Source organism: Lissotriton helveticus, chromosome 11 (genome assembly GCF_964261635.1).
Source record: "Lissotriton helveticus chromosome 11, aLisHel1.1, whole genome shotgun sequence".
Taxonomy (NCBI): Eukaryota; Metazoa; Chordata; class Amphibia; order Caudata; family Salamandridae; genus Lissotriton; species Lissotriton helveticus.
Window position 1 is genome coordinate 1,040,933,613 of NC_136072.1, and position 14,418 is coordinate 1,040,948,030.

The 14,418-nt window shown below is 41.7% G+C and overlaps 1 protein-coding gene across 1 annotated transcript in view; it reads right to left on the reverse strand.

Annotated features, from left to right (window-relative positions):
* FAM216A (family with sequence similarity 216 member A) overlaps window positions 1-14,418 on the reverse strand; it is a 199,292-nt gene that overhangs the window by 85,978 nt on the left and 98,896 nt on the right. The window contains exons 2-4 of the mRNA XM_078666130.1: window positions 10,792-10,832; window positions 7,578-7,723; window positions 373-517 (exon numbers count right to left, since the gene is read on the reverse strand). Coding sequence (XP_078522256.1) covers window positions 373-517; window positions 7,578-7,712 — 280 coding nt within the window. The 5' untranslated portion in view covers window positions 7,713-7,723; window positions 10,792-10,832. The remainder of the gene's footprint in view (window positions 1-372; window positions 518-7,577; window positions 7,724-10,791; window positions 10,833-14,418) is intronic.

Here is a 14,418-nt window from a genome sequence, read left to right on the forward strand (position 1 = left end):
CTGTCCAAACGATATTTTGGAGTCGATATTATGTCTGTGCACCGTAAGTCACACCTACTTATAGGGAAATCTTTGTGAATCGGGCTCGAGTCTCCTAGAACTTACCTTGACTACCTCGTTTTCGGACGTTTGTAGCAATTATACTACACAGAGTTACTTATTTCTGGATGTATTTTACCCCTTTACTCTTCCTAAAAAAATCAGTTCAATGAATGTCATGGGGGTGTTAGGATCTGTCCTTCTAAATGACTCAAAGTATCCCTTTTTCAACTTTCTTATGTTCGGAGCAATGGCTCAGCTCTACTGTAAAGTTTTATATAGGTACATTTTCAACATTTCGATAAAGAATAGGTTTGGTGGGTTGTTTCTTACCAAAGTACCTGTTTGAGGCGTGTTCGTTCTGCCGATTATACCCAATCAGATACTGCTTGTTAATTAAGGACCGCATATAACTGGTGCTGTAGATCTTGGCAATGCTGTACAAATATCTTCTTTGTCCTACTGTAAGATCCGGGTGCTGAAATATTAAAGGGATAAATACGATAATTGATTGAAGATCTTGCCTCTGTATCTGGTTTGGAGAAGACTTCTTTCATAATAGGAAATAACGTCAGAATGGTTGATGATGTTTGGAAGGGAGCATACCATTTGTATGCATCTATTTCATTGTTATGGTATTTCCTCATGTACGTTTCCTCGTGGACTGCAATTTCATAATAGACCATCTCATCATTTGTCATTTTATTGTAAGTTGCACAATGAGAGAATATATAAGTAATATTATAGAAAAAATTGGTTAGGTGCTTAGGGGAAGGAGGAAGAGGGTAAGAGTAATGAGGTTAAGAGTAAGGGGTTATAAGTAAGGGGCTAATGGTAAGAAGTAACAGTAATGGGTTAAGGGTTAAACTAGAGGTTAAGGGTAAGTGGTAAGGGGTAAAGAGTTATGGGGAATAGGCTAATGGTAAAGATAAGAGATATGGGGTAATGGAATAAGGGTGAAGGAATTAGAGATAAAAAGCCACATGTATCAAACAATTTTGCATTCCCAAATGGGCCAATTCACAGAATTGGCCCATTTGCGAACGCAAAAATGTCTTTTTACATGTATCATACCCTATTTTGCAATTTGGTAACCTGTAACCGAATCGCGAAAGTGGTTTGCGATTAGGTATTTGGAAGGGGCGTGTTTAGAATTAGGGCATCCCTTCCAAATAGCGAATCCTAATGGTATGAATGAATGTTTTGGGACAGTGAATGCGGTCGCAAAACATTAGCATTTTACCACCTACTTCAAGTAGGTGGTAACCCATTCGCAAATGGGAAGGGATGTAAAAACGTTTTTTACCGAGCAGACAGTGGTCCCAGGAACCACTACCTGCTCTTAAAAAAAAGAAAACCTTTCTATTTTTTTTTAAACACAAGCTGTTTTCCTTTAAGGAAAACGAGCTGCATTTAAAAAGAAGAACATTGCTTTATTTAAAAGCAATCATGAACATGGTGTTCCGCTGACACCAGCAGGCCACCATCCCCGTGATTTGAGCAATTCCTAGGATTTGCGACCCACTAGGAATCAGGATATGAAACTAATGGAGTTTCTTTAATTGGAAATAGTGATTACCTGGTTGCGATTCTCAGAAAATTGCAATTAGGTAATCGCAATTTCGAAATTTGATACATGTGGCCCAAAATGTGAAAGTTAAAGAATTGACGGTCAGGAGTTAAGGTTTAAGGTAAGAGATTAATGAATTAAGAGTAGGATTAATTGGGTAAGGCATAAGTTAGCAGTTGCTAAGGGTATGAGGTAGGTGTTAAGGTTAATCGGTAAAGTAAAGTGTAGGGATTAAGGGTAAGAATTGGGTTAAGGGTAGGGGTTAAGGTTAGAAGGTAATTAATAAAGTATAAGGCAGTAAGGAGTTATGTGTACGAAGTAAAGGGCAAGGGGTTACGGGTGAGGGGTAAAATGTTAAAATAATGGGTAGTGGTTCAAGGTAAGGGATATTATATAAATATGTGGAACTTTAAGATTTGGTAAAGGTAATATCTCTAAAAAAAAATAAGGAATTGACAAATATTTAGGAAAAAGGGCAAAGGAAACAATCACAATTAAGAGTGCTAACAATCAGTTGGGTACAATTAAATTGTAAAAAAAAAGAACTAACCCATAGAATGACAAAGAAATTGTTAACGTAGATAAGGCTGCAATGAGATGGTAGACTAATACAAATCACAATCTTGCATAAAAATCAGTTAAAAACATCAGCAACAATATCATTACATATAACAAACAAATGACGATAAACTGACGGAAACCCTGTTGCGTTAAACCTGTTATTAAATATATACCACTGAAACGCGTCGACGCCAACTAATTTTAATCCAACCATATGAAGTTCTGGGATAGGAGCATTCATCCCACCAGCTCTTCAGTTCATTAGATGTGGACCACATTTAGTAACAGCTTTAACACAACTGTACTCACAGGGTTTCCGTCAGTTTATCGTCATTTGTTTGTTATATGCAATGATATTGTTGCTGATGTTTTTAACTGATTTTTATGCAAGATTGTGATTTGTATTAGAATTAGGGGTATTAGAAACTCCTGGAATGTATTTTTTGTAAATGTATGTTTTTTAAATAAAAATTATCTTTTTTAATATATGAATCATGTGCTTAGAAATATATCAATAATAAAATAGTAATAGCACTGCACCTCGATTTCTTGTAGGGCACATTTTGTATGGCACTTGGGATAGAACTGTGATCCCTCCTTCCTCTAAAGACAAGTATGCATAGAGAATATGGTGTAGTGATATTGAGCGCAGTGTGAGTGATTGAAAAATCCTCCAAGGGAAGTTTTCTGATCGCTGGTTTCCAGTACCCTGTTCCTTTGGACCGTGGGGTCACCTCTCTAGTTTTGCTACTACTGCTGTTATTATTATGTAAAAGAAGGTTAAAAAAATGTCAAACACAATGGTCCTAGCATCACTTAACACACAAGGTAGCATATACCAGGGTTCTTAGGAGGACTTTGTTTCACGTCACTGGTACAACTCTCTGCATTACAAAGAACATCTTAGCAGCACTCCCATCAGACTATTACATTCTGTCGGCCAACCGTCCACCAGGAAAACTGGGTGGTGGGATGGCAGCAATAATTCATAAAAATCATAAGTTCAGTGCCTTAGCACCCCTCACCCTTCCGGAGGTCGAGAATTTAGTCATCAAACTTGACACGGACACAGGGTCTCTGGCACTTGTACTTATTTATCGTCCCCCGCAAGCTATGCCCACTTTTCCTATGGCCCTGGTGGAGCAGATGGCCGCCCTAGTGGTAAACCATGCCAAGGTTCTCCTAATTGGAGACCTGAACTACTGGTTTAACGATGTCTCGGTGGTCCCCATGTGACCGAACTCGCCGAGCTCCTTCTGAATCTCAATATGGCCCAGCATGTATACTCCCCCACTCACGAAAAGGGACATACTCTTGACCAAGTTTGGTCCCATAAACTCACACTCTCATCACCCACAATTGTACCATGTATATGGTCAGACCACCATCTGATCCAGTTCACTACCATTATTAATGGCTACATCAAGTTCATGCCCCGGGAGGGAGGTGTGACTAGCAGATGGAAAACCCTAAATACGGAGGATCTTGTCAATACTTTGACAAGCTCTCTGCCCACTTTTGTCCAGATGTCAATCTTATGGAAGGAAAGATCTCTGAGTGGTTATCATTGGCCAGCAACACTCACGTTCCACCCGTCAAATTCTCCCGCACACGTCAGGCGGACGCCCACAAATGGTTTACCTTAGACCTCAAAAAACAAAAGCTTACGCTGCGCCAAAAAGAGAGAAAATGGAGATTAAACTACTCCATTAAAGACAAGGAGCAATTCTCTACAGCTCGCAGAGAATATAAAAATATCATTTTGAGGACCAAAGCGGCCTATTTTTCTACAAAAATGTTAAACTCTTGTAACAAATCCAAAGAAATCTTTAGGATAATAAATGATTTATGTAATGATGAGAGAACGTCACCCACCCAGGCCCCTACCCAAGAGCTCTGCAACTCCCTGAAAAACATTTTCATGGATAAAATCTCTTGCATTAAAGACAGTCTCCCTAATTCTTCCAGTTGGGAACCACTGGATGATATTTCTAACAATCATTCCACTCTAGACGCTCTTCAGCCTATTTGCCCCAAAATACTTGTGGAGTTAATGACCCGTGTTAATTCCGGGTCTCCCAATGATAGCTGTCCACCACATGTTTTAAAAGAGGTATTCTCCGCACTCCCTCAGAGTGTACTCCCTCTCCTTAATGAGTCTCTTGCTCAAGGCAGGGTTCCCAGCGCCTTTAAGAACGCGACGGTCGTTACCCTCATAAAAAAAAACAGGGGCAGACCCCACAAACCCCTCCATCTCCCTTCTTCCCTTTATGGCCAAAATATTGGAGGCCCATGTGTCTAGGTGTCTCTCGAAAGTCATAGAACGTTCTGATTATCTAGAACCCAATCAAGCCAGTTTCCGCCCGGCGCACTCTACAGAGGCTGTCATCCTTGCAGTCCTGGACACTCTTAGAGCAAACGCTGATAGGGGTGACCATCAAGCTCTGGTGCTCCTAGATCTGTCGGCCGCATTCGACACGGTCGATCATAACATCTTGCTGAACCGTGTCGAGCTGGCTGGCCTGCGAGGTCCTGCATCAGATGGATAGAATCTTTCCTGGCCGACCGGACTCAATCAGTCAGGCTTGGAACTTTTATGGCTCCTAAACTCACCTCCACTTGTGGTGTTCCTCCGGGCTCATCTCTATCACCATTATTGCTTAATTTATATCTTAGACCCCTGATTCATTCTTTAAAAAATAGGAAGATCACCATTTTCAAGTATGCGGATGACCTTCAGCTCATAATCCCACTTGGCTCCTCAAACGCCGCAGCTGAGTTTCAGGCGACCATGTCCCATATCCAGCGTTGGATGGACCTGAATCACCTGAAGCTCAATCCAGGCAAGACGGATCTAGTGTTGCCTGGAAAGAGCGAGATCAGCTGGGGCCCACACTATTCACCGCCGGACCTGGGGTCTCCGCCCACTACTTCCCCCTCGGTGATAAGCCTAGGGGTTATTCTTAATGCTGATCTTTCGCTCAAAGGGCAGGTGGGAGCAGTGATCTCTTCCAGTTTTTTCAACTACGGAAAATAAAGAAAATCGCCCACCTGCTGACACATTCAGCTCTCATACAGGTGGTGATAGCCCTGGTACTTTCGCGGCTCGACTTCTCGAACGCAATTTACCTCGGCCTGCCTACAGGTCTATTAAAACGAATACAGATTGTCCAGAACCAGGCAGCAAGACTCATTTTTAAACAGCCTAAATGGCAGTCAGTCAGACCGGGACTGATGAAACTGCACTGGCTACCGATGGCTCAACCGGCAGCCTTTAAGAAGGGATGTCTAGCCTTCAAGGTCCTGCATGGCAATGGCCCTAGATTCATTAAAGACATGATCACTAAATACGAACCCATGCGCAACTTACGCTCAGCCCACCTTCAGCTGGTAACAATTCCTTCATTTAAACAGAAACGGCAAGGAGGATGCTGTTTCTCGTACCAAGCCCCCAGTTTCTGGAACTCTCTTCCCTTGACACTCAGGAGCTGTGATAATCTTATGGTCTTCAGGAAAACCCTGAAAACTTGACTGTTTGAGCAAGCATACGCTTAGGTACTTTGTCAACTCCCCTCAGACTTAGCGCCATGAAGCCTACGGGTGTCCGCGCGCTCTATAAGTTGTTATTAACATAACATAACATAACAAACATGGAAGATCACAAGTCATTTTTTCTTCATCGGTGCTGTCACCAAACACCCAGCAACCAACACATTTACTTTAATTTCACACAGCAACCTGTGTGGTCCTTGGTGCTCCACAAAGCATCAGCATGTGCACACACACCTCATCAACCTTCCTAGGGTATGAAAAAATCTTTGCAATACTCATCTCTGAGGTGCGTTGCCAGCATATGTACAGTTCGCCAATACCAATTTGTAACTCCATTTTTCAACTGTGCATGGGGAACCACAGCCATCTAAAGTAGCCAAACGTTTCTGAACTCCATGTGCCATTGGCATCATGTCACCTGCATATTGCACTTATCTATGACTCCCACTGTTTCGCCCTGTCTGGAATGAAGGTCAAATGACATGTCAGGCACAGAAGCACATCTCATGAATACTGCAAACCTACCTTTCTGCTTCATCACACCCAGATCACAAAGCAAACCCAAAGGTCACCCAAGACCTGGACCTTTAAGAACCACCAAAGCATGGATAGCAGAAAAGGGTACTTATAAACCATGCAGCTAGAACCACTTAGACTTTATGCCTGCCTTACTGAACATCAATCTACACATGTCACAAAAGTGGGGATTATCCAGTTGGCACAGCAATGTATGAACATGTCAACAACTGCCTATAAAATATGGCTGCATCCACAAAGACCAGGTGACATGACGCTCTGTAACAAAATGATGTTTGCATCAAAGATCTGACACAAAGGTTTAATTAACTACACTGAACACCTGTACTGATGTTTTATGTGCAACATTCTATGTAGTGCAGCTGCATGTGAAAACAATTAATGAGATTTCAGTGAGCAGTTTAAAAACACATTATTATAAGCATTATTTTAAAACATTTCAAATCATTCTAATTAGTGTTTCTTCTACAAACCTAACATTTCTATCACGTTTGTATACTTAAATTACATACTTCATAAACATGATTGGCTCTCTAATTACATGTTTGAACTCTACAATTGCCTTAGAAAAAAGCATACGCCTCCAGATAAAACAAATATTTCAGATCATACATCTATATGTGATACCAGTACTCATTGACTTCAAGTAGACTTCATCCATACACCAATATAGGTATCTCCAGATCATTTTGGTTCCGAGCTATGCTTCAGTCTGCAAGAAGAGTGTATTAAGCTAAACAATATCTCATTGCAGGAACCAATCTAAACACATCATCCAGTGTAAAAGAAAACTTTTCTTTAACTCTCGTTCTGTATCCCTTATAATCAGGATTCCAGAATGTCACTTTGTTTGACAATGTCTAGTTGAGATCCTGATTCCAAAATGCCCCTTTGTTTAATGAGGTCTGATTGTAATTGTTTTAGCTACTGTGAAATCATTCGCTGGATGGCCCTTTACAATGTTAGATAGATGTACGTTACGGCTTTTACGGAAGGCTTTGTCACTAATATCTATCATTTTTGTTTTTAGCCATCTGAAGTCTCAAACATTCAAAAGCAAAGTTGTGTCTCATCTCACAAGTTGGGAGGATCTCTGAGATGGCAAGGGTTAGGCGAGGGGGTAGTATTTGGACTATATTTCCTAACGAATTCAATTGCACTGAAGCTCCTCTGTAAAATAAAGACAGTGCCCAAATAGTGTACAAAACATTAAAAACATTGTTGTAAAGAGGTTGCACATTGCTAATAAAGTGTAATTTCAATTCACAAAGCATCTTGCTACATTTGTCAAAACCGTATTTCCACTAAGTTACTATACCTTTAGAAATGACATCGTCATCATAGATTTTGGGATTTGAACTTTTTGGACTTGCGGTTCAGACCGTAGAGGTTGCAGCACTGTTTTTGTCTCACCTTTCCTTTGCCCATGTTTAACAATTTTACCTCTGCTCATTTCGGAGGCTGCTGAAAGAAAGACAGAAAAGAACACATTTTTAAGGGGAGGAATGGATGCACTATCATTTATAACTGGGGTGTCTGTTGACAGCAAAGGGGTTTTGCGACAGCCTGTGTCCTCAGAATACCTACTTCTCATTGCTGGGTATGAGAGGATGGGGACTGAAAAATGGGTGTTGTCAGAGTGCAGGACAGGCAAAGTGAAGGGGTGATTTAAGGGAGAGGCATTGCAGACACAGGGAGGGAAAGTGTAACATGGGCTGCATGTGCAGAGAGAAAATTCCCTATAGGTCGGGGCCATTTGATTTTTATGTTCATACAACAAGCTCCCACTTTGGGCATTTATTTTCTTAATAAAAAAAAGATGCCATGCGGGCATTTTAAAAATGGCACCAACTCTGCAAACTTCATGGATGTGAAAGAAGCTGCCATGGCGGAGGCTCTCTTCAGGGCACTGAGGTCCTCGCCAGCCAGGTGAGGGTCTCTAAAATCTTCAAACAGGGCAGATGGTCCTGTCTTCAGTCAGACAACTCTACCTCCACTCTAGAGGACAACCTTAAGCAAGTACAGTACCTGGGACTCTTCACTACCTCTGCTCTTCTCAGATTGCTTGCATGTTAGTTCATGCAAGTTCCTTTGTAAACATAGCACAGAGATCTGCATCCTCAACCAGGATGCCAACCTTGGTCTTCTTCTCATTATTCACTTCTGAACACGGGACACTTCAGCAACTTATGGTCTCAATTCTCAATGATCTCTGGCTTTTAGTAGCTCGAGGTGGATCTTCCAATTTGGTTCTCAGACCTGTCTGTGGCCTTCAACACTGTAGCAAACAAAATTTTGCTGGTATACCTACATTAAGCCACAGTCAGAAACTATTTGAAAGACCGGTCTCAAGTCATCCGTTTAAGCCTTTACATTCCATTTTCAGAAAAGTCTTGTGAGACAGTCCTCTGCCCCACGCTGTTCAATGTATATGTATCCCAACTTTCTAAACAGATTCAATCTAATGTGTTTTAAAATTTGCTGTGCTGATGTGAGGATTTGTGTCGGAGTTTGGCAGCGGTGGGGATCTCAACCTCGAGAACACACTGTCTGCTGCCCTACATGGTGACCTCAATGTGTTCACTAAACAGGGGTGGAGGGAATTAGCCACGCAGGCAGCATCGTGATGTCAGAGGTGCTTCTCCTGCATGCTGGGATGCTCAGAAAAATGCTGCATTACATGTACACTCGACCACTTTTAACAGTAGAAAGAAGACTTTTTCTTCCTTCTATTTCTATCCTTGCTTGGTGGTGGCTATCTTGGTATGGGCAGAGTTCAATGATCTTTCAAGATGCTTATGGTGCTGTTTGAAAATTATTTCATGTTACTGTCCTTTACCTCTGGGGCTTTTCAGGCAGCACGAGTATTCATAAGGTGCACTTATTGCGGTCAGGCATAGGCCACACACACTGGAATGGTGCACACACACACACACACACACGCACGCACGCACGCACACACACACACCCACACACACACACACACACACTGGCTAATGTACTGCTCATTAAGTAAAAATAGATGTTTTAGCGCCCTGGTAAATATTCTGCATGGTTATACACTCATACAGACCTAAAGGCGAGACCTATTGGCTATGCCAAAGCTTGTACCCTTTGTTGGTCTTCTAATATCTCTGCTTACCTCTAAATTTCTACCAACTTCTACTTGATTCCAGATTCTGTGCAGCAAGGTTTTACCTTTCATGCGGATGAAGGGTACCCAACGTTACCCTAAATGCTGCTTTTCACGAGTTGTAGAACTTTTGGACTAAAGGTCCAATTTGCACAGGTCAGGGATGCCCAAGGTAGTCGAAGGGGGACAGATCCATGTACTAGGGTTTAAAAGACCATAATGCTCCGCCATTTATAACAACAGTAATATTCAGGAGAAACAAAACAACAGACTTGCCTCTTTAGTGACTAATAAAATCATTTTCAGGGCAGATGCGGCGTGGTTCACTGTCAATTCTAATAAAGGCCACTCAATAAAATTTAAAAATCCAATATGTTAAAAGATACACATTTTGATGTAAAAATGCATAATTCCCACTCATAGTCACTTAGAGGCGCTTGCAGTGGGGGAGGCCATGCCCAGCTAGCAGCAGAGTCCCCTCAGTCTCTGTGGCACTGCTCTTGAGTGAATTATGGGAGCACGTCATCGCCATCACTAGCGAGGTGACAGAATCTTGGGTGCGGGGTGCACATGGGTGAGAGGCCTATTCGCGCCCGCACCTGACGCCAGTGCAGGGGAGGCATGTATCACAGTGAGGGTTAGGATTACAGTGAGCCGTGCTATGAAACATGCAGTGACTGTAATTTGCTGTCTGCCGACAGCTCCAACTATGATGTTGGCCTCTTTAAGGAACAGTGGTCTGGGAGAAAATACGTGGCTGCCACCCTATGCGGATGGTAGGGTTCCATGTGCAGCAGGTGCAGTGGCACCGGGGCTCGCTGGCCTGAGGGACCCACTGAACCCTAATTATTGATGTATTTTATAATAAAAAATAACAGCCAGTGGGCCTATTTTCTTCCTTGCACTAGAGGACATGACACACTGGCTATGCTACTGTAGTGTTGAACACTGTTTTCACGGTTGCTGCTGTATAATTTCTTATCATGATGGTGCAATGCTCCTGTCAGCAGCATTATGCATAAAATAGCATTTTTTTTTACTGAGGTGCTAACCAGTACATACACTTCAGATCAAGGCGTGCCACGTTATTTTGTGCATGCATAGGGTGCATAGGGTACAAGACCCTTTATTATTGGGTGTACTGCAAGCCTGGTGGTAGCCCACCACTGTTTCAAGAGTGATCTGTTCATTTTTAATGGGTAATATCTGAAATGATAGTTGTTTTTAGGTTCTGAAGCATTCTTAGAAGACTTCAAGCAAACCATTTAGTACATCTGAGAGCGAATGAAATGTCTAATGAAAGTACACATTTTCTCTTTTTAAACCAGGTAAATTGCCATGTTCCCCTTTGAGGCATCTTTTCAGCTGTGCTCATTAACAGTTCATAGGTAGTACTTACCAGGATATTTTTGGGTCCGGTAATAACGATTCTCAGCCGATCTGCACAAAATAAATAGACAGCGTGATTAACACAGCATAATTATTATTCACAGTGCAACCCTATAAAAGGCAGACAATAATTCATGCATCGTTTGTTTAATCGTTTCGTTAGTCCAGTATTAAACTTTTAACTCTTTCATTCTGGGTCCCTTTCGCTGCATCCTTGATCAAGACGCTCTAGAACAGATCAAGTAGTGTGAAGCCCAAGCACACAGTATTATGCTTCAGGCAATACACAAATGAGCAAATAACAAAAGACAGCATAATTTAAAATATATGCTAAGACTCTCTTCCTGAAGTTCAGGTATGGGAACCTCATGCTGAAATCTAATACTGAGCGTTGGACAAATAAAAAACTGGATTGTCCTAATAATATAAGTGAGAGATGCCCTATGTGCTCAGATATATGTAAGGAGAATGAGGTGCATATGTTATTCATATGCAAAGCATACCAGAAAGCTCGAAAAAAATGGCTCAAACCAATGTGTGCTCTTTTAGGCACTAGATCTTGTTATATAGCATACAGGATCCTAAAAACTAATACTGCACAGTTTATCGTATTCAGTATCAGTAGGTTTCTTCATTCAGTTTTTATTGTCCGAAAGAAAATGGGACAGGTACTTTGAAGATGGATAGATTTTAAATAGTGAATTCTGCTGTTAAAACTGTATTTGCCTGCTGAATGAACTATGTCCTTGATTTAATTGGTGAGAATTAACTTTACACCTTATTACTGTAATTATTGTTTTAATTGATCTTACACATGTATTATGTTCTAAATGTATGAGTTAATGAATGTATTTATGTGTGTCTTTTATGGCCGTTGGCCGAAATAAAGAAATAAATAAATAAATAAATAAAATATATATATATAAATATATATATATATAAATTATGTCTTCCCACTTAGAAGGAATGAAAACGGAAATCCAGCTAAAATAATTTGTATTTGAAGCACCCAGCCATTATATGTTTCTATGTCTTTTTAGGTGTGGCCTGCACATTGCTTGTGCTGCGCTCATGAAATCTATTGTATTTAATATAATCTTAGAAGGGGCTTACATCTTGCCCTAACTTTTCATTTGTTGGTGTGCTTGCCACTTACATTTCCTCTGTTTCTATTGGCTGTAGCGTACTATTTCCGGTCGTTCCTGTTCAGCGATTGTCTTATCAGTGTCCCATTGTCCAAGTACTCCTATTCATCTGCAAACTTCTTTGTTATTTACAAGTGAGCATTCCCGCCCTCCTCCCACTATCAGCTATGTAGTTATTACTTTTAGACATGCACTCATGCTTACTTTCCCTTCTTGTCCCCCTCCTTCACCCACACTCCTTTGTGTTTATTTTTTTTATGTGCGTGCTTGCGCGTGCTTGTGTGCATTCCTTTTTTTCTCCCACGTAGGCAGGGCTGAACTGGCTACCGGGCATTTGTGTGTGCTGCCGAGCTGGGGGCTAATTTCTCTGTGGTGGGGGCTTATTTCGTTGATGGGGACCTGCGTGCGCATTGAAATAAAAAAAGCAAAACGAATTTCATTTTTCACACGCAGGTCCCTATCAACGAAAACAGCCCCCAGCTCGGCAGCACATACAACTGCCCGGTAGCCAGTCCGGCCCTGCACGTAGGTCATTGCTGTGTGTTTTCGTGTACTCCTTTCTATCCCTTTTGGGTTGTTGTTGTGCCTTCTTACTCGCTCCTCTGTACAGCTGCTGTCACCATGTTTTTGCAGGGTGTACTCTCTTCCCCAGGGATCCGGTACTGGTTTCCTCTGTCCCCAGGGCACTCTCTGAGCAAACAACTGGTGAGAGGCTGTCTGGTGGGCAGGAGTAGGCAGTGCTTGCGGGGTGGGCAGGGGCCGTGCTTCACGCTCCGCACCTTGGAGCGCAGTGCAATGCACAGAAGCTTGATAAACTTTGCCTTAGGTGACTACAGATGCACTAGTACACAATACACAGCCCATGGCGCAACACACAGGCTTTGGGCTGCAGGGACACATTGTCTCTTTCCCGGTAAAGGTATTAGGAAATGTCCTGATTTCCTTAGGCCAGACGGTTGTGGAGGCACACATGTGCCATGCCTCTAAAGTGAGAATCTCCGTTTTTAAAGAGTTAAGCTAAGCCCTGACATGTCCAGTGCTGACTTGTTTTCAAACTTTCAAACTTTAGAGTGATCTGGGTGCCTTAACTTTCACTCATTCTTCCCTTCATACAGCCAGTTTACATATCTAAGTTACATCCACTGCTTTATCCCTATATCCAATTTCACATTCTTGTACATTAATCTGCCCATTCTCATTCATTAATATTCTCATCCATTTGTATACCTTTTCATTCACTCATACATACTTCCTTCCCATACAAATTTGCTCATCCATCCCCCTCTCACATATCCATCCATCCACAAATCTATCCTCACGCATGCACTCATCCATTTATTCATAATCACACTTATTCTTTTATCCAGCTATCTACCTGTTATTCACTAATCCATCCATTTTAATCCCTTATGTTTTCTAAAAACATTTTGTAACATTAATGTATTGTTTGCTTTGAGCCAAACAAGGCACACAATCATTAGAGATACTTTCACTTTAAAATAACCCACATAGTCAATCTTACATTCCCACTCCTCTACTCCATTAATCCATACTTTTTGTATGCTCAGAGACATCCTAGGGCACCAAATCGTTCTCCCACATCTTATTCACATGCATCCCACCTGTCCCTCAATCCCATTTGTGCTCTTCAAAAACCTTCAAAACATTCCTTGCTCCCCTACTTTAATGGCGGCCAGCAACATTAAAATATGGTGAGACGAGATGTCCAAAAAACTCACCATATAAGTTGCATGGAGCCACGTCCCATGTGTCTCTCTTCTCTGCAGTGACTTCAGCAGGCAGCAGGAAAGGGAAGGACTTCCTTCCTTGTGCAACGTGATCACAACCAGCTCCAGCATTGGTTGGAGCAGGCTGACCCGATGGTCATTTTGCGTCTGGGGGCCTGTGGCTGCAATCCCTCTGCCCTTTTTTCAGCCCCGGGATTGTGCGGGCTGAAGTGCGCATATTTTTTATTTATTTTATTTTGAAGGTTTTGTATAGCGCGAACAAGACCCTTGTGGGTATCAGAGCGCTTTGCAGGCAGATGTGAGTAATAGAGGCACGCAAATCAAAAAATATAATTTAGCATAAAACAGTAATAGTAAATAATAGAAAAAGACAAATATGTACAGGATACACCAATAGTTCAGGTGAATTTGGCCATGATAATAGATTTCACTTCTTTTTTAAATAATGCTGTGGAAGGGTTCCGTCTCGTTTCTGGGGGCAAGGCATTCCAAATCCTTAGGACCATTCATCAGAAGGTCCGATTGTAAGTTTTCTTCTTAGCAAATCGTTGTGGTTTCAGAAGCAAGTTATATGAGCTCCTGATGGATCTGTTACCACAGGGGAGCACCAATTTGTCAGCTAGATAACTAGGAGTTTTTGATGTAATGCCTGTGTGTCATACAGGCGATTTTCTAGTGTATTCTCAACTCGAAAGGTAGCCAGTTGAGGGCACAAAGGTCAGGGGAAATGTGACAGTTTCTGTT